The 21,876-nt window shown below is 41.3% G+C and overlaps 1 protein-coding gene across 8 annotated transcripts in view; it reads right to left on the bottom strand.

Moving 5' to 3' along the window:
• SIPA1L2 (signal induced proliferation associated 1 like 2) overlaps positions 1-21,876 on the bottom strand; it is a 216,828-nt gene that overhangs the window by 58,678 nt on the left and 136,274 nt on the right. For all 8 annotated transcript variants that reach the window (XM_064594625.1, XM_064594628.1, XM_064594624.1 and 5 more), the window contains 4 exons: positions 20,123-20,297; positions 16,441-16,544; positions 6,266-6,423; positions 520-1,096 (listed from right to left, as the gene is read on the bottom strand). In XM_064594625.1, the coding sequence (XP_064450695.1) occupies positions 520-1,096; positions 6,266-6,423; positions 16,441-16,544; positions 20,123-20,297 (1,014 nt within the window). The remainder of the gene's footprint in view (positions 1-519; positions 1,097-6,265; positions 6,424-16,440; positions 16,545-20,122; positions 20,298-21,876) is intronic.

Raw genomic sequence — 21,876 nt, 5'->3', positions numbered from 1 at the left:
TAGATTAATGAGTAATTCTATAAAATCTCCTTAAGAAACTGTGGCTGGAGAGTAATAATATATTTAATCTGGCAGACTAAAGAAAAATACCTGCTGTATAAACATGCACAGAATTGAAGTTGCAAAGAAGACACAGTCATTCATAGGGTCAACAGCAACTGTGTGCCCATTTCTCCCACTGAGAGGGTCCTGTCATGTCTGTCTCCACACACAGACATAATATCTAGACAATTCTCCATTTTTTTCTTTTGGATATGCTATAAAAATACATCCTGATGTCCCCTTTTGGAAGGTGGTTTAACTTTTCCTTTCCAAACAGTTAGCAACGGGTGCATTTCCACGACTCACATATTTAGCAACTGCTCAAAAGGACACAGAATTTAGTTAAGCCCTGTAGCCATATAAAACAGTAATGTATTCCCTAGGTGCCATAAACATGGTGGAATTTCCACAGTGGAAGCCATCATGAATCTGGGATTGAAGATCTAAAGATGGTGGAAACACAAAACCTGTACTTACTCCTAATCGCTGGACAATTTCCCTGATGTCTTCAGCACAGTTATCCACGGAGGACAGAAGGATACATTCCCCTCTCTCATAAAACACTTTGATACTCATTAATCCAGACGTCCACCCAATGACGTCCCTGCAGGAACAGTTAAATACAACGTTCTTGGAATCCTTTTCAATCAACATTATGAACTCATTGGAAATCCCAAGAAGACATTCAATGTCAGCAGACTGGCCGAAGTCCCGAGCTATTACGTGCCACATGATTGCTCCAACGCTGAACAGATGGGCATCCTTCCTTGGCTTCACTTTCTCCTTCTTCTTTGCACCCAATGTAATGAAGCTGAATTTCACAGAGGTATCCACAGTGGCGGTCGTGACAAAGTTCTCTGCCAGATCCTTCAAGTACTCTTGCCTCGTTCGAGTGGCCATGGCTCGAAACTTCTCTGACTTATGGGCTGCGTTTTCTGCATTGATCACTTTGGCTAAAAGGAAGTCCCGAAATACTGCTGACTTTGGAAAAGTTACTCCTTTAGGAATTGGTGGACCAAATGGTGGTACATCTTTTGATCTAGAAACTCCAACACTGAGAAAGAAAAAATAAAAGGAAGTAAGATGAGTTACAATACCATAATATTTACCTTCTGAAATCTGACATATACCTATACTCTCAACTTATGCCATCTATTTTGTAGCTTTTTGTCATACTAATTTCTGGATACCCAGTGGTTGGTTGGTCGGCTGTTTTTCAAACTGACTAGATGGGCTGGTACTCTAACCCTACAGCTGGTCATCACTGGGAAAGACAGTGACACTTTGAATGGAAGTGAGGTTATTAGCCCCATGTGGCTGCTTGGGACCTCACTGGTACTGGACATCATGTTCACACTTCACAGGGCCAAAAGTTTTAAGTGTCCCATTTTTTCGGGAAATGCTCACTTGGTCACATTTTGAAAATCTCAGTGGAAGTTTTAGGGGCGTCAAATTTTAAGAGATTCCAGGGGCTGAAAAGATCAAGCGTAGAGTGACAGTAACAACCACCTTAATATGTCAAAACCAACAATGCTCCCCTACATCAGGCAGAAGGTGTGGTTGTCTCAAACCCTTCTTGGAATGAGATCAACTATGAAGAGTGAATTAATGATAGTAAACAAACGAAGGGCTGGACTGAGGAATGATGAATCCCAGAGCATCTACAGCATGTACTCCCCAATGACTGAGTAGCCACTGAGAAACCAAGAATCAGTACTAATCCCACGTCTGCCCAGGCTGGTATTTTCTACACTGGAATAAACAAAGGAAGCGATCTATACTTCACCTTCATCATTGCTGAAAATCTTGAACATGGTGAACTAAGGGATAAATAATTCTGTCCAAATTTGTTCTGTAGGGTGTGAGCTCCTCTTTCTGGAAAGTGGCTGGTTAGACTCTTAAAAAGATCACGGTCTCCAGCTCTCTCCTACCTTTGCTTTAATGTGCACACTCTTCAGGAGAGTGAGTCATTTCTGGGGAGCTGGGCAGCATGATGGAAGACTGTCTGCATGGGGCCTTAGCTGGTATGAAAGGGGAGGGAAGGACGGATTCCCTTTGGGATAGAGGCACCTAATTCATTCAGGGATGGTAGCATGTGCACTAAACCAGACAGTGATGGGGACAGACTCAACTTGTATCCTCAAAGGAAGGCCCTAAAAATGCTTCAGAGGCTGAAGTGTTTTGGGACCAAACTCATAATTGACTCATCTTCCTCCTGTTACTATCCTTAGAGTGGGCATTCTAGACTGAGTAGGAATTAGTTTGTCTTCACATTCTAACTCCCAGAGAGCTGTTGCAAAGCTACCTGCCTGGACTTGTGATGAGGCTAACCACACCTTGTTGCTTTTCCACTACACCGGTCAGCGAGCTCAGGTGGCCTATCCATGCACTGGGACCTGCCATCCCACTAAACTCATGTGATCACCTCCCCTAATTTTTTTTTTCCCCCAGTAATGAGCACAGTTTCCTGGAAGACTTTTACCCACAGAAGGCTCAGGAGGCCCAATCTCATTTGACACCTTGCAGGATTACTTTTGTGTACTTAGCTCTATGGATCTCAAGCGACTCTGACTGTGGCTTATATGCACTTAAGCCAAAGCATCAGAGAAAAATTTTTATATCTAAATATGTTCCAAAAAAGCTCTCACTATAGAGCTCCATAGTGGTCAGAGAGAGGTACCTTATAAAAGGGCAATTGCTTTTGTCCCAAATTACTGACCCTAATATCGAACTGGACATTCCCTCCACCATGTACAGTATAACTTCTTGATCAGCTGAAATCCTGTGTATCTCAGATCCAAGTTGAACAAGAAAAGCAGCCAGAATTTAGGTCTGGCTATTCCAGGATTACTATGGTATTATGGAATGGAGATCAATTAGAGATCTCTGGTTACAGAAGTTTACATAATTCTTTCAAACAGAACTGAGGTCAGAGGAATATTCCTTGGCCAGATTTAGATGATTCCCAATGGGCTGAAACAAGAATATGTTTCAGAATTCCTTTTTTTTTTTTTTTTTTTAAGATTTTATTTATTTATTTGAGAGAGAGACAGAATGCGTGCACACATGAGTGGGGGGAAGGGCAGGAGGAGAGGGATAGGGAGAATCTCAAGCAGACTTCCCACAGGGCACAGAGCCTGATGTAGGGCTTGATCTCACAACCCTGAGATCATGACCTGAGCCGAAATCAAGAGTGGGACGCTTAAGTGACTGAGCCACCCAGGTGCCCCTCAGAATTTATTTTACCCAAATAACTTGATGGCATATCTAAATATAAGACCCTCCACTGAAAACAATAACACAAAGATGAACACTCCCTGATATGCAAGTTACAGGGTTTTGGGAGAGCGAAGAGGTGATGAGCAGATGCCTTGCCCTGTTTGGGATTCTAGCTCCACCTCCTGCTGAAAGGCTCTGAGCTAGCGACTTAATCCCTTTGTGCCTCAGTCTCCTCATCTGTAACGTGGAGGTTAGACAGTGCCATTCTCAAAAGGCCATGGTGAGCATGAAACCAAATACTGCACGCAAAGCTATCATTATGCAAACTGCTTTATCATTATTAGTATCACAAACAATCATCATCTTCATCATTGGTCTAACACTATCATCTAACTTTCGTCAGGAGGGACTACGTATTAAATCTTCAAGAAGGGAAGCCATCACTTTCAGCAGATACCACTCATTCTTAATCGACAGTTTCCTACCAAGCCTACACAGCAAACAGTTTACTCATTCGGTTACCATGGGACACACTTTGCAAAGAGTTTATGTTGGAAAGTATACAAACGCATAAATTCCTCAAGGTTAGCTCTACAATAGCTATTGCTAGTAAAATTAAAGTACCCTGTATAAAGAAGGAGGCAATTAGTTAAGTTTGCTTTTTTAAGATTTCAGACTACAATGCTGATACTTGGAGCTTTGGGGATGTGCCTCATTATCTCTCTCTAGGCTCAAGGAGACCCAGCCTTACTTCTTGGGAACTCTGCATCCAGGGGAGGTGCCTCAGACTACCTCTGGAAGGTGAGAGCATGCGCGTCTACACTTCTGGACTTGCCAACCATGACAGTTTTTATCAGAGGGGGTCACCTTAACCCAACAGGATTTGTGGGGGTTCCCTGAGGTGCATGTGATCCTTCTAGTCTTCTTCAAGATGCATCCACCGGTTAAGACATAGCAATTTAGAGAACAGTGGACCTGGAGTATATTTTATCATTTCCTTGGAAATTATTTTAAAGAATTTACTTTGTCACTGGTAGAGCTCCATAGTGGTTTTGAGGAGTATCATATGAAAGAGCCATATAAGGTGTTTTTGGAAAATTTGAGCACTGTAACCTTATTCCATGGGATAGAATTAATATGGCTTCAATAACTGTTATGGAATTGATTTGACTACAGTAGTCAAGAAGATTATTACTGACTTGTTGAGGAATGCTCATGTGAAGTTTTTAAGTGATCAATATGAATGCTTATGAGGCACTTCCCAAAATTTGAGGCACTCTACTGACTTTATATTTGAATCTCATTAGCAAACGGTAATTTAGTGATAACAATGTGGTTTCTTAAAAACCAACGATTCCACAGTCGAATGATTTGCATAATGCTATCCCCTATCATAGAAAACAGGACGCAGTCTCCTTTTTTTATAGGTAAGATCTACATCTAGTCCAATACTGGTTTCAACATCCCTCCATAGTAATTTTATTAAAACCAGAAAACCTGAAACAAATGAAAATAGATGTTACTGATAACTTTAAAATTTCTGGTGCTCATGCACTGCCTCGTGATATAAGTAAACTAAAATGGAAAGTAATTAAAAATACTTGATTTGACCTAAAAAGAGCGGCCAATAAAGTGACACCAAATTCCATAAAGCCTTAGGCTTAAGTTTCCAATCCATTAGGAAGGTTCATTTAAGATCATTCTTCATAATTACCATTCATCGGGTGAGATCTCAGAAGAATAATCCCACTTACCATGTTTGTACCAACATTATCTGTTTTAAACCAACCTTGCTAGAGAAGAGACGTTATGCTTTTTATAAATATCATTTTTTTTAAAGCAGTTCTGAGCATTCAGGCCAGTGGTCTTTTGCCCAGATGTGACTCAGGGGAGGAAAACGCATCAGATGCTCGGATCAATTTTAGGTCTGTGACATCCGTGTACCGCACAGTGGGGCTGGAGAATGAGCCCATTTGAACAAGCTGTGAGGCAACATTCGGGCTAAGAACTACCAGTTTATAGACTCTGTGTTCCTTTGAGATGGGCTGGGCGTGCGGTGGGGATATAAACCAGCAACATCTAACACACAGACTAGTGTCTCTGCCTTTAGGAGAGCACGCCTTACAGTCTTCCCCGTCTCCCCGATCCCTCCCAGCACACACACATGCGCCCCCCCTCGGCCCAGGAGGTGGCTGAAACAGCACTTACTGTTTTAGGATGATAAAGGGAAATAACCTTCGGGGAGTGCCAGGGACTCTAATAGGTGTTTCTGCATAATTTCTGCTATTTATTCTACATGCTGATGTAGGTACTCTTATTCTCAACTTTAAGAGAACGAATGAATGTTTCCAAAAAGTACTAAAGTAACTTGTACAAAGCGCCAGGAGCAGCATAGCTGGATTCTAAACCCAGGTCAGACAGCCCCTGCCCCCTTTTACCCCACAAGGCATATCTTCCAGTGGCAGCCACCTCCTCCGGAAGAGTCTGTGGGGAGGGGAGAGGAAACGGTGAGAAACAGGCTTGGGATTCCGAGGCACACGTATGGCCTTCGGAAATCACCGACGCAAGCGTCAACTCTGGTCTCAGGAGCCCTGCGGGAGTGAGGGTTTCCAAGATCTTGGATGAGAAGCAGTGTTTTCCCACTAAAGCCATTACTTCTGCTCGGGGAGAACTGAAACGGCCACATACATCAGCCACCTCCGAGGCTGGTATCAATTAAGCTCTGGTTCCGGCAGCGGTTGGATGCAGGTTTTAAGGGGAAAATTGAGGAAATGCGTAATCTACAATTTTGAACTGCTAGGCATTTCGCTGTTCAAAAGGGGAAGGAGGCAATTATTCCGTACAGAGAGGAGCTGAGTGAAGACAGAGGAAATATAATAGAAAAAGGAGAAAAAAAGATAATGATGGGGTTAGAGGTAATAATTGGAAAACAAAGATATTTCAGGAGAAGGTGTGCTGTTGGAATGTACCCAACAGAATGAAAGGCCAGGGGCTGCTGGCTCACCTGTAACACACATTTTCGGTGCACGGGTTGTGCACTTTGACGATGACAAAGACGTGCTGGAAATGGGACCGGATGCTTCTTGGAGTGAAAGGAAGTGCTCCGGGCTCTTGGAAGACAATGGTCACAATGTCATTTCCGATATGCCTTTTCCTCAGAAGCTGCGGTCAGGAAAGAGGACACACACAGAGTTACAAACGCGGTTTTCCGTAAAGACAAAATATGGCAACATATACAACCCGCTCCTCTGTCCATTGTAAAGGATTGATTCAGAAAGCAAGAGCCACTCTCTGAAAGTCAGTGCTCCTCAAAGGGACACAGGAAAAGCAAAATGGGCTGCGTCCGAAACATATATGGAAAGACATGCCTGACGCAGTTAATCTCTGGCACTTTAGAATTCAACTCCTTCTCACCTTGAGCTTTCGTACCCTGATAGAATAGGATGTTAGCACTCAAAACGCTTTCAGGAATTTTTTTTAAAGGTTTTATTTATTTATTTGAGAGAAAAAGAGAGAGAACACAAGCAGGGGGGAGGGGCAGAGGGAGAAGCAGTCTCCCCACAGAGCAGGGAGCCCACTGTGGGGTTTGATCCCAGGACCCCGGGATCATGACCTGAGCCAAAGGCAGACGCTTCACTGACTGAGCCACCCGGGCGCCCCTACCCCTGCTTTCAGGAATTTTATAGTTTAAGCTCTTCAACTTAAAGCAGGGAGACAGAGTGAAAGAGAGGGTACGGTTTTGCTAAAATCCTACACCAGTGTGTTAGGGCCTTAACCAGTGTCTGGTGCTCCCCCACAGGCCTGTATACAATAGCAACACGGAAAGACTGTTACTTCGGTGGCTAATAGATTCAAACTGATTAACTGAAATCTAGCCTTTCAAATGTGATTCAGAAACTAGAATTCTACCAGATTAACGGCTGGGAAACTCCATGGTATATAATCTTTTACATTACAAATGTGGCAGAAGACAAGGAACCCCAGAGCAGCAACATTTTAACAGAACTTTCACTTTTCATTCTCCTTTTGCCCAGAACGGTCCCGTCACCCCAATTTGCTCCTGGACAACTCAGGGCTCTAACTTAGGTATCTCCTCACCTGGAAGAAACCTCCCTGCAAAGCCTACACTGGCAATCCACCCATACATCAGTGCATCAGTTGTAACAGAACCGTGCTAACTGTTGATTTACTTCTCCCACATCGGGCCATCATCTTTGGGAGGGCAGGAGAAAGGTCCTGTTGACTTCTGATTTGGTTGTTTCTTTTTTTTTTTTTTTAAGATTTTATTTATTTATTTGAGAAAGAGAAAGAGAGAGAGAGAGGGAACACGACGGGGGGAGAGGCAGAGGGAGAGGGAGAAGCAGACTCCCCACTGAGCAGGGAGCCCTACATGGGGTTCAATCCCAGGACCCAAGATCATGACCTGAGCCGAAGACAGATGCTTCACCAACTGAGCCACCCAGGCGCCCCTGATTTCTCTGTTTCTAATGGCCTGCCCAGGACATAGCCAACACCCAGTCCACATTTGCTGAAGGCATAAATGAGTGGTGCAGACACAGGATCCTAGCCACATCACGTTGTGCAATAAAACCGTGATTGCACCTCTGAATATATGTCGATAAACCCATACACAAAGCACCCTCTAAGTTGATGCAAGTAAAACCATAGTATCTGTGCTCACAAAGTTTGTGATCTTCAGTTTTAATAGATACAATAATCTTTATAGGAGCTGGTGATGTCACTGCAGGAATGAGATAATCTCAGGTAGTAAATCTCTCTTTACTAGCAATAACAAAGACAACGAGCTTGCTCTTAAATTTATTTGGCACCTACAGAACATACCTCACTGTAGAGAGCATTGAGTTCAACTCTTAAAGCCTTTTCAACCCAGATACAAAGAGGATTTCATCGTCAGGCCCCTGACTTGTGATTTAGCACGATAAAAGGTCTGGGAACTTGGGGATGAAATGTTCCTTCTTCCAGAATTCTCTGATATGCCAGTTAAATCACCGATTCATATGTTGAAAAACTCCCATTTAAATCACCAAGGTTAAAGTCAGACACACAGAAAAGTCGCCTTCCTGTCTGGGTGAAGTTTTGAAACATATATTCATACACATTAATACAGGCCCAATGAGCTATCTGTAGCTTTAAAAATGTTTGCTAAATATTTAAGTTAAAATGTGCTGTTTTGGATGCATGTAAAAAAAAAAAAATGAGTAGCAAACCAGGTCCTATACACTGTGTGATTATTTCCCCTTACTATAGTGGACACAGATGATAACCACGAGAAATATTTCACATAAAGAAAACAAAACGGGTGGGGCACCTGGGTGGTTCAGTCTTTAAGCGTCTGCCTTCGGCTCAGGTCATGATCCCAGGGTCCTGGGATCGAGCCCCGCATCGGGCTCCCTGCTCCTCGGGAAGCCTGTTTCTCCCTCTCCCACTCCCCCTGCTTGTGTTCCCTCTCTCACTGTGCCTCTCTCTGTTAAATAAATAAAATCTTTAAAAAAAAAAAAAGAAAAGAAAACGGAAGCATATATATCTACAACAAACATCAATAGACGAGCTGGAAATTGTACTAGGTTAAGATGTTCTTCCCTCATTTCCACAATCAGTGAAACACAGGATTCCCAGATACTATAATAGGACAAGGGAAAGTCAGGAGCAAATGAAAAGTTAAAGAAAATGTACCTTAAATACCTAACACTGTGTTTAGCATATCTGTTGAACACGGCACACAACCGCTGACTCTACACATGACTCAGTATCCTCGAAACACAAGAGTTCTCAGATCGACAGGAGGAAGATGGCGCTCACGATGGCCAAGGCCATGCACTGAATTCTGCAGCCCCTCCTCCTACGTGGCCACTGTGTTACACTTCACCTTGGCCGGCCCTCTCAATTACATGCGTGGGGCAGGCATGAACCCATTAGTCTGTGCTTCCTCACTGTTGAAGGAGCGACAGCCAACTGGACAACTGTGCCCATCCATTTGCTCTTTGTCCAGAAGGAAGACACTGGGTCCAGTCCTACACTTGTTGACCACTGGAATACTGAAAGCACCACTTAAAAAGCTGGTTTTCCCTCAACGACATGTCCCTTTCTAAGCATATTCTTTGGCTTTGTAAAATGGGCCAAAAACTTTTTTAATAGTCTAGTTAATTGAACCAGGGTCACAAATGTACTTGGCAAAACAATAAAGTGCATGGGGCGGGAGGAGCAGGGAATAAGGAGATTCATTAAGAGCAAAATCTGAAGCTCTTTGTAGGAGAATAAGATAAGAAAACTGAACACCTTGTCCATTAACGGGATGCTTGACTTTGTTTAGAGGCTAAAGAAAAATAACATCTGGAAAGTGAACAGAAATATTTTTCACTGTTTTCCAGGATTTTGCCAAACATTAAATAACCTAAGCAATTTCTCAGACTTCTTATCTAAAGGTAAATATTTTCTTTCGTCGTTAGTTATGTGTTTCTTCTAACTGGCCGGTGAGATGCTGTGTCATCAGAGTCCGGAGCTGGAGGGGAAAGGGTACGGCAGCCTGGCAAGATATGAAGGAAAGCGCCTGGATTACCAAGACACCTCTGGCATTATCTCTTGGGGGAATTAAGGAACAATGGCTTCTAGCGCTAACTCCTTTCTAGACGTGAAGTTCCTAACACTTTTCAGGGCCAAGAGCACCACTTTTCGAGTCTCTGACTGTAAGAATGAGTCAATAAATACTGTTAGACAGATTCACATAGTCAGTCCTACGAAACTTCCAACGCTTGATTCAAGCAGCGAAACAGGAATAAGTTCTTGTTACGACAAGAAAAGTGAAATGTGATTCTTCACCCAATTGCACACAAAAAGCATCCAGATGCGACAGAAACAGCAACCTTTGGGTTTATTCTCAATTCCCTAACCAAACTTCAGGGCTTCACAGGACCCGTTTTAACTCGATGCAACAATCAAAAGCGAGTGAAAACGGTCAGGGAGCCACACTTGGATCAGCGGAGACATAAAGTAGAGCTAGGTCAGATCTATTAGCCTCTATGCAAACAGGCTCATTTGTTACTTTTTTCTTAGCATAGTAAGGTAGAAAAAGCATTTAGCACCTCATTCTGGAGGGGAGGTGGGGCAGCCTGCCCACTATGGAAGAAATACAGGTGGATGTGGTTCACAAGTTTCTAAGAGTCAGAATTAGTGAAGAGAAAGTTTAATTTGAAACTAGAAAAGGCTGATCTCCAGAGTCTCCTGTCTTAAGAAACAAATATGTAAAAATTAGCATGATTTCAAAGGGAAAACTGCATAATTTAATGAGTATCTTATATATTCTGTACTTCAAAGAGATGAGCCCAGAACTGAGCAAAAAATTAAATGTATCCCCATGAAAACCGATCACAAATTCTGGATCTTAGTCCGTGGGTTGGAATCTGAAGTCCTGTCGGTAGGAATAGGGTTGACCAAGACTCCTTTGACCGTATCCTTCCCACCCCTCTGACCTCTCCCACCCCACCCCTCCCAGACATACACCTTGTCCCTTCAAGAGGCCAGCTATTTCTGCTACAGGCACTTTGCACTTGCTACCCCCCTGCTTGGAAATTTCTCCCCCTCACACAGAGGGCCAGCTTCTACCCCTTCAGAGACCTTCCTAATTCTGCATGTATGCACACAACACACACACACCACACCCTCATGTACTCATTACTCAAGACTCAACACCAGGGGTTAGAGTTTTGTTTTGATTTTTAAGAGCTATCTAGAGTTTCCTGTGGAAAGTAGAAATGTGAATGGAGATCAGGAGTCTAATAAGAATGAGGGGGAAATCTACACACATGACCACATAAATTCGTAAGATCTATATTCAGAGAGGGAAAGCCTTGCCTACCCACTCCCCACAAAAAAAGTGAAAGCTAGGTTAAACGCTCTTATCTCAGATCAGCAAGATCATACTAAATTTAATTGCCATTTCAAGGATTCATCGTGGACTTACTTTATATAACCAATATAAAAATACTATGTAAAATATTTAATATAAAACATATATTTTACCAATTGGAAGCATAAATGTACAAACCAGTTAAGCAAGCAAGGCTGAATTTTCTGCAAATGGAGAAATAGAAATAAACCAAGAATGCAGACTTTTAATGATTTAATAACAAAGTGAAGATAAGAGGATTATGGAGATACAAGTATTTCTGATATCTGGCAGGACCAACCCTATTGTAAGCAATCATGCTTATTATCCTGTATAAGTACACATTCCTATTTATGGCCTGGGGATAAATCTAATCATGGAAAGCTGACTAAGCATTTTATTCTCCCAAAATATTCCATATTATTATTTATAAGTGAATCCAAGTGCAGTCAGGACCTGCTCATACAGCACTTAATGAGGTAGATTCCTCCTGTATACGAATGGTTTCTTAGCACTTCCAATTAGGGACTCACAGAAGTGCACAAACCCCTTAAGACAGGTTGGCCATCTATCCAAATTACATAGAGAAAGGGTTCCAGCCTGGCTCTCCCTAACAAGCTGTGTTTCCATTACCTCTGTAGAGGTCAAGTCTGCCCTTAGGCTAATACCAGTATTCCTCAAACCGAATCTCAGAGACCTAGGAGATTGGCCTTATTCCTTAGGGACCTCTTGGGGGCTTGGACACCCCTTTCAAATACAGCAGCTCTAACTTTATGCTTGCACTTAAAAAAATCATAATTTACTGTGTGCCAGGCACCATGCTACCTTTATCCATTTTATATACTTAGACTGAAGAAAAGGTCTCTCTGCCCAAGTGAAATCTAAAGCTGACTTGTGGCGTTCTCCCACTGATAACATCCCATGATGGCTGCTCTATGATTCGTCTACTGGACAAGCAGAGGGGAAGCACACGGGGGAGACAGCCCTGGGAAACGGGATCCGACTGCCAGACTGGCCCAGAGAGACTGATGGGTCTTCAGGGAAGAGAGAAACCACTCCTAGAGCAGGCTCTCTTATCATTCCCTGGAGCTGGCTAGGTTTTCTTTGTAAGAGTCATACATTCCAAACACCGAACTCTTTTGCAACAGTGGTAAACTCTCTAAAGACTTTTAATATGTCTTGGAATCAGCGTTCAGCTTGATTTATTACAAGAACAAACACAAGAAATTATATCTGATGTGGACGAGTCTGGACCAGTTAAATAGTCACAAATACCATGGTGCTAATGAGGCCAAGGTTATAGGCACCATTCATGTACAGGCCAGCTAACTTTGCTAAGTTCTGTGGCCTCAAACTTCACTCAGGAGCCCAGGTGGTCATTTCAGACATTTCTACCCCTGGTATTCACATAATCTGCAGGCATGGGTGGGGTGGGTGGGAGATGTCCAAAGGGCCAGTACCACCCATAACAAATTTGGAGAGCACATGTTCCAAGACTGCACAGTGGCAACATTTATCTACAAACAGAATATTCTGGTAACAACCCAGGATTAGCAAAATATTAAATGCCGAAGTAAAGACAATTTTCTGAATTTATTGATAAATTAGCCCCTTACTTCTTTACCTATCTAGGCCTTAGTTTCTTATGCCAGAGCTCTAGGATTGGGAATAGGAAAATAAAATGCAAATTAAGTCATTTAAAGTGCTTGCACTTTATATCTAATAAATGATGAAATAGTAACAGCAACTAAAACTTACTGAGCACACTCTGTGCCAGGCACCATTAAGTGCCTTATATGTATTAGCTCATCTAATTCCAGCCACCGTCTACAAAAGTTTCATTTATTCCTTGAGCAAATGTTTACTGCCTGCCTACCATGTTCAGGGTAGGGTTCTGGGTGCACAGGGACACCTCGATGAAGAAACGAGATCAAAGTCCCTGCATTCAGGGATAAAGGAAACTAAGGCATAGAAAATTTTGCCCAAGGTCACAAAGCTGGCAGCTGGGATTCAAATCCAGACCGTATGGCTCCAGAATTCTTGCTCTGTTAACAACTACATTTTTCTATTGAAGCTGTTTTTCCACCTAGAAGCACGAAGCCTCAAAGAGGGCTCCAGAATCACAAGAAATCAGACACTAAGAGGGGCATGTTGTGGATTGTCTAGTCCAAGTATCATGTATGCCACATCTACCCACTGCCAAACCTGTAGAAAGTATCTCTAAAATCCAACATTTTTTACCTCTGAGCCCAGGTGCGGCCCCAGAATCCTTAACACAGTTTTCCAAGTAGCCACTGCTGGCCCTCCGAACCGGGTCCTCATTACATAATTATGTGATTTCTTGAGCGGCTAAGATCTTACCCAAAGGTACAAGGCAAGTGACTGGCTGTGGCAAGTTCAGAATATGTCCACTGACTCTTACCTCCACTCTTTACCAACCCCTTTATATCATGAACACTTGCCCACATAGTGTTTCGCACATAGATTTCCCAATGGACCATATGTAGGATCATATATATTCCAGACACAACAAGAGCACTCTAAAAAAACAAAACAAACAATTTTACAGTTTTCTACCTCTAATCCATCAGCAAAACTTACTCAATGTCATGGATTCTCACTCAAGTTTAAAAAAACAACAACCAAGAGGTAACCAAGTAAGTCTTTAAGCTACAGAGTCTGTAATGTATCAGTTTACAGGGTGTATATATATATATATGTAATATATATATAAATATATAATATTTATTATATTTATATAATATTTATATGTAATATTTATTTATATATTTATATATAATATATATTTATTTATTTTATTTATTATATTTTATTTATTATTATATTTTATATTATATATAAATATAAAATATAATATATATATTATATATATAAAATATATAAAATAAAATATATATTATATATATTATATAAATAATTATATTATATAAATATTATTTATTATTATTATATAAATAATATATATTATATATTATATTATATATTATATATATATTATATAAATATTATATAAATATTATATTAATATTATTATTATATTATATTATTATTATTATATATTATTATATAAATTATATTATATATTATATATATTATATATATTATATAAATAATATATTATATATTATATATTATTATTATATTATATAAATATTATATATTTATAATTTAATTATATTATATAAATAATATATATTTATATAATATATAGTATATAATATTTATATATAATAAATATATATAATATATAAAATATATAAAATATATATATATATATACACTTTTTTTTTTTAATTTCCAGTTTGGGAAGCTTAAAACACCCATCCATCCCCCACTCCCCAACCTCCATCCATCCATCTACTTTTTTGTGTGTAGGACTTTAACGATAGTTTCAGTGAAAAAAAAATCAGGTATAGAGAACTCATAAACCCACGGATTTTAATCACCATGCAACCAAAAGGAGTCAGGGAGAGCCTGGTTTGAGTTCTGCTAACAGCAAAGCTCAGCAGACGTTAGAATTCCAGAGGTTGCCATATGGGAAATGATGGGGGCCAGTCCAGTTTGGAGTCCAATGGCTCAAGTAATTAGGGAGTTGGAAGGGCTTTGTGGTTTGAATACTCAGTAACTGGGGTCAAAAGGCACCAGCTCTACTTCTACTAAAGTACTGACAGACTTCTTGGCCTCAGTAAGTCCTATCAGCTTTCCGAGCAGCGACTCACACAGAGTTTAATTACTGAATGATTCACAAGTAACTGCTGGACAACTGCTCTGGTCTAAATTAAGATTCTTAATAGTGAGTGAATCTGTTTGGCATTATTCCAAGTAAATTTTTTTTAAGAGCTAGAAATCCTTTAGGTTAAAACATATAAATACATACATGTGATCTAGTGATTGTAACTCTACCTCTTAAAAAAGCACACAGATATAGGGGCGCCTGGGTGGCTCAGTCGCTAAGCATCTGCCTTTGGCTCAGGTCATGATCTCAGGGTCCTGGGATCAAGTCTGCATCAAGCTCCCTGCGCAGCGGGGAGTCTGCTTATCCCTCTGCCCCTGCTTCCTGCTTGTGCTCTCTCTCTCTCTCTCAAATAAATAAAAATCTTAAAAAAAAAAAAAAACATACAGATATGTGATCAAAAGGTAGATTTTCTGATGGTAGTGGGAAGAAATCTGATTATTAGAAAACACTGCAGATCATTCAGGAAGGACAAGGGACTGAGCTTAAGTATTAGATAAATGGCCAGAAAATCCAGCTGGCAACGAGAAGGAAAAAGGAAAGAGGAGCTGTTCCTACTGTGGAGAGCTGGGCTAATCCCAATCCCAGCTGGAAGGTCAAAAGCGGTTCTTGCAATTAGTGATGGCAATGGGGCAAGTGGTTTCTTTGCAAAAGGTGTATTATGACTACCTTCATTGAATTTCATGAGCATTAAAAAAAGAGAGAAGAAAAGTTCTCTGTTGTGATTAAGCTTAATTCAACAAATTCTTTTTTTTTTTTAAGATTTTATTTATTTATTTGACAGAGAGAGACACAGCGAGAGAGGGAACACAAGCAGGGGGAGTGGGAGAGGGAGAAGCAGGCTCCCCGCAGAGCAGGGAGCCCGATGCGGGGCTCGATCCCAGGACCCTGGGATCATGACCTGAGCCGAAGGCAGACGCTTAACGACTGAGCCACCCAGGTGCCCCTCATTCAACAAATTCTTACTGACCAATTGCTATGCAGTCCCTGGTGGGCTAATGTATTTTTATAGCAAAAGAGTGCAGTTAAATGACATCAGAGCTAAACTTCCTAGACATAAAAACAAACTTTGTTTTAACTCCTGATTTAACCCAAATACAATCAAATCACTAAAACTGAATCATGCCACAAATAAGTTATAAGATCCGTTCTTACAGTATTTTCTATAAATAAGTTATCTACCCGCATTCAGAAACCTGAGCTCAGCTTACCTCGTTGGCTTCTTTATAATGAACACAGTGGACGCTGGTTTCCGTTAAGATTTTAAGATTTTGCCTAGCAAGCAATAAAGGTGCATGTGGAAGAGTTTCCAAGTTTTATAAGGAAAAAGTGCAATACAACTATGCAAAAATATTCCCTTTTAAAGGCCAACTACTTCCAAATGAAAGATTCAAAAATTATTCATGCCACTGAAGGGGAAAAAAAACAAAACAAAACACCCCAATGATGCTTTCCCAATTCTGAGTGCACGAAGCCCATCGTTCGGCTGAGCTCAGATCTAGAATGCGGAGGGAGGACCCACCTGCTGTCTGTTGTTGGGCATGTAGGGCAGCATGGTGGACACGTGGAACATAACTTCATAGTCTTTATATGTGGTGTAGAGGGAGTGAGTTCCTGTAGAATCAGCTGAAAACAGAGGTGGAGGATAAAAACAAGTCAGGCAACTGCGAAAGTTAGCAACGTGACACTTACAAGGTCGTTCTTCCAAAGGCAATTCATTCGCCCACAACAGACCACCCAACTATCAGCCACCAGGGTGTCTTGGCGGCCACTCTGCTCTCTCGCCACGCACTCTTCCTGCCACTTTCCAACCCATGTCTGTGGCCTGAATGCTCAGGGGTCTCCTCATCTGCTCTCACCCCTGTGCCTCCCCCCTGCCCTTTCCCCAACATGCTGGCCTTCACGATACTGACTTTGAGGACCCGCCACGGATGGGGTGGAGCACAGGTGAGCGGAGGAGGCCAGAAGCTGGAGGTGCAGCTGGGGGCAGGTGTGGGTGCCATTATTTGAGGGGTACGAGCTAACTAACAGCTCTCCTTGCCCCGTTGTGTGTGTGTGGGTTTACCGTTAATTCTGAAGTGATTCTTGGGCACCTGATCTTCCAGAACTCAACACCACGAAACAGAACTGACTTAATATGGAAATGAGAACAAAAAATGTTCAAGATTTCTTTCCCTGAATGATGTAATTAATTTTCTTCCCTTTGCAGCAGGCAATGCAATGGTGCAGTCAGATGATTAAAACGATGGAGAATGAAAGTGATCTCTTACTGTATATTATGTGCTGACACATGTTTAAAACTATGACATCTGAACCCCTCTTAATCATACAGCTATTCACCTTTTGAAAAGCAGAATGATTCTTTGCAAATTCAAAATCCATCTGTATTATCAACAGATTACCACAGACTGAGAGTTTCAGGCACCTGAATCAACACACTTACATAATAATCTTAGGGTGGAGTTTTGAACCACTTTGCATACGGATAAAGACAAAAAGATACATAGAAAGTAAGATGTAAACAGAATTCAGAATCGCCTTTCTAGATCTTTGACCAACACGTAAGTTTATTTATCTACTTTTTAAACAAGAAAAAATGCTATTCAAGGTCATTTAAAACAAAGTTTATTCCATTGTGTTTTTGGGGAAACTCTAAGTAATCATCTGGGGTTAACTTCTTTTTTCTTTTTTTTTTTTAAAGTAGGCTCCACGCCCAGTGTGGAATGTGGGGCTTGAACTCACAACCCTGAGATCAAGACCTGAGCTGTGCTCAAGAGTCGGACACTTAATTGACTGAGCCACCCAGGCGCCCCTCATTTTTTAAATCTAAATATTTTAATCTTACTTTAAAAACATTACAACATTTAGCCTTCATGGGCCTTTATTATTTTCTTTCTGAATCTTGCACTTTTTCTTTTGAATATTGATTCTAAATCAGAAACAGTCCTGAAAATTTTCTAGAAAAAAATATCACATCCAGTTTTGTGGATTCTGAAAGGTATTCATAGCAGACAATTTAATCAAAAAGGGAAGTATTTAAAATGTTTACATACGGATATTGACAAATTAACTTGTAGATGGTAAGAGAGGATATTCATCCAATAAGCTGTATATTGATCAGTCCCCAAACAAAGCAATTATCTCTTTTAACTATATATTAAGTACATATTTGTTATTTTTTGAAGGACTTCTTGGAAAGTAATATTCCATTTCAACTGTCTTGCCTGAAGACAGAGAGTGTGGCTTTGAAAGTGAGCAAGCATGGTCATAAGGGAATGATGATGATCTTCTTCCCTGAAGAACTGACTCGTTAATAACAACATGAAGGTCAGGGGCTGAAATAACCCAGAACATTCAACAATTCTCATCATAACACCCTGCTATTCGGACAGTTAGAATTCAGTGAGAGAAGTCCTTATAGATACCTAACAGTCTAGTCAACAGGTTTCAGTTTCAGGAAATTGTGATGAAAGAAGAAAGATGCATTTTGTGGGGGAAAACACTATTTTTCCTAAAGATTTTATTTATTTATTTATTTGAGAGGGAGACAGAGAGCGCACAAGCAGGGGGAGTGGCAGAGGGAGATGGAGAAGTAGACTCCCCGATGAGCAAGGAGCCCGATGCGGGGCTCCATCCCAGCACCCTGAGATCATGACCTGAGCCGGAGGCAGACGCTTAACCAATTGAGTCACCAAGGCACCCCCGTGGGGAGAAAACACTTTAAAAAATGCAATCATAATTTGTCTATCCCAAATAGTACTACAAGATAGATTTCTGAAATTAAATATTCTGAAAGTTTTCATCTCAAATGTCAGTATGGTAATTGAGAAGGTGAACTGACCAACTTGTTCAAGGGTCTGCTGCAAATATTTCTATCGGAAAAGAGATGTAGGCCATCACGGAAGTCCCTAGTTTTGTCACCTCTGCATGCAGACCCAAGAGAGGCTGTGAACGGCCTGGGGTCTATAACTCCAGGGCAGTTTGCCAAGAAAAAGGAAGAAAAATCAGAAAAGGTCTCATGTGGTGACTCAGAGTGGGTATCACAAATTATTCCCTAATCTTTACAGATCTGAGGCAAGAGCAATATGCATCCGATGTAATAGTCAACATCCAACCTTGGCATGTGTATAGGACACAGGGGCCCACCTATGAGGTAACACTGTCTCCAGATTTGATAAGCTATGTTCTACACGTAACTTTCAAAAACAGATTAAAAAAAACAGATCTGATTGACAGGCACACAAAGACCTGGCCCCACCCTGAGGTAGGCAAGTTATCTATGAGGGTCCCCAGTTGAAGGACACTGGGGGCATGGAGCCACGGGACCTCAGACGGCCTCACATAGACATTCCCATGGGGAAAAAGTTCCCACTTCACCACCCCTACTAGAAGTGGGCTACGTGCCTTCCCACTTCCTCCAACTGTAGGATCTATCTGCTCCCCTTTGATTAAAAGAGTAAGCAGTTAATTGCTTGATAATAAGGAGAATTTCCCAAAATACACAAAATTACTCTGCCTGGAATATTTTAGATGCTGATAGCCATGAAATCTAACTGCACAAAGACAAAGATAAAATATTCAGAATTTATGAGGACCAGAAGGAATGGGATTCTCCAAATGAAGATACAACAGAAATCTGCACATAACGGGATGGTGCCGAGTCTGTGTTTTAAATTGGCACCTTAGAGCTAATGTGTGCCCCGCTCAAGGGGACCTGAGTAAGGTCACTGGAAAACAGGATGCATCAGCTTTTAACCACTGCTTCAATTCCCCAGTTAACACCGTGAAACCAGAGATGAACAGAATGAGCCAGAGAACATGGTGTGCACGAATGTGCTAATATTTTGCCTTTTAGAAAAGAATGCGGTGCTTGTCCTTGGTATATCGGAACAAGGGTATGAGAGAAGAGGTGAGGCTAAAAGAAAGAAGGAAATATTAAAAGATTCTTCATGAAACACTGGGGAATCTCTCTGCTGGTGTTACAGTAAAGGAATTGACCTTTTGAGCTTCCACGAAACACATACCTCTTGAGAAATGTGCTTCCTTTGCTCATCTGAGGAAATCTCAACTCTATCCCAAATAAGCTTGGCTAGGCTGCTGTCGGGGTCAAGAATGGGAGGGCACATGATCGCTCACTTAGATTTATGCGGTGTGCCTACCTTAGGAGAATTAAATTTGCACGCACACACAAATAGGAAGCTTACTTTTATTGTCTAGCTGAGCTCGGTATTTGGTAAATCCTTTCAGCCGGACTCGCTGGCCCAGAAGATCAAGGAATTCTTCAAAAGCTGGTCCCGCTGTCTCATTGTTATACATCTCCTCCTCGGTGCTCTGGCCTGCTTTGCAATAAAGGATCCCGATCTTGTGCTGAAAGCTCAGCTGAAATGGGGGAGAAAGAGAATTACTTGGCAAAGAATATCAGACAAGCTAACTTCCAGTAAAATGAAAACAGTAAGCATGCCAGGACAATTCCCATAAGCAAATAAGCAAAAGAGGAAGCAATTGTCATTGCGCGAAATGCTACAGATATCTAACAAACAAACCCGGAAACCCCCGAATACAGCTGGAGAAATGGCAGAAACCCTACGAAACAGAATGGATGGCCATGGCCGTGTGGGATCAACTGGGCTTCCAGGATGGACAGACAGCCTCAGGTATCTGCTTAAAAATACAACCGTGGAAGTACCTAATCTTACAACCTCCTTGCAGTAAGGAGCATCATCTTCCAAGTCAGAAGGAGAAACAAAGCCACCAACTTACAGGTTTTTTCCCCTCTGGTTCCTGACGCTTTTGTTGTTGTTCTTTGAACGTTCATGAAAATATGAAAGACCATAATGAACAAACAAATCAAAAGAAGGTCCGGTAAGGAAGGAATCCCAGTGGGAACTGTGATATATGTATATAAATGGAACAATGTTTTGTGTCCATGAAAGTAACTTGGGCTATAAAATTACAGTCATCTCTGTATTTTTGACAATCTTGCAAAGAAACCATCTGCTAAATATACAACAGACCATAAAGAATTTTAAGAGCCACTGAAGAGTTCCTGTGGTAATTCTAACTCACAATTAATCTCTTATCATGATGGAAGCCACAGGACTGCTTCCTCCCAAGGCTGGAGAGACACTGGATCCAGTTGCACAGCTTTCTTACCGTATCCGAAGAGAAACTACTTCTCACTCATGAAATCAGAGCATTCAATCTTACTACCAGGCAATCGGAGCCTCAAAACCTGACAGATTATCAGACATCACCGATTTCCTAAAGGCATCCATCCATAACACCGTTCGCTTTCATTATCAAGCCATAAAATCGAGCCTTTCATCAAAATTCATAGCTGACTACCAGTAAAATAAGGCAAAACGATATTTGTTTCCCTTGAGTGGCAGTGATAAAAGCACGTTACCCAGTGACAACATACGATCCAAGAAAGGTAGGAAGACACCTGCCGGGGTGATCTAGGTAGATGGTAGGAAGCACCTCATTGCACACTAGGATACCTTTAGAGTTGAACAGAGAGTCAACCACCACTACATTCTGAATGTAGTCGATGTAGACTAAGTGCTCTTGGGGGGGTCGGGGGAGGATATAAAAGAAAGCATCGTCCGCTCACAATCTGACTGAATGAGCTACCTATGGCGATGGATCCCATGGCATGGCGGACAGCCCACAGGCCTGGGCTCCTGTCAGAGCCTAAGACCCTCAACTACACAGTGAAGACAATGATTCGTGCCCTAAGTGTGGGGATAGATGCTGTGCACAAGCTACTTAGAGCTAGTATGATGAATTTTATTGAGCTAGTTCTTTAGGAGGGTCAAGTAGAGAAACATTTCCATTCATCCAGAGACTGAGGAATAAATGTTTCTGATCAACTCAACTCTCCAAATAAATGAGATACCGTATTTTCTGCAAATAGACCATCAACTAGAAAAAATATGAAGCGTAATAAAAATGCCTT

The sequence above is a fragment of the Mirounga angustirostris genome, unplaced genomic scaffold (assembly GCF_029215605.1).
Source record: "Mirounga angustirostris isolate CCGP_5_RB_7025 unplaced genomic scaffold, mMirAng1.0.hap1 SCAF_6, whole genome shotgun sequence".
Classification (NCBI taxonomy): Eukaryota; Metazoa; Chordata; class Mammalia; order Carnivora; family Phocidae; genus Mirounga; species Mirounga angustirostris.
Note: the sequence above shows the minus strand (reverse complement) of the source record. Positions and strands in the feature narration are given on the sequence as shown.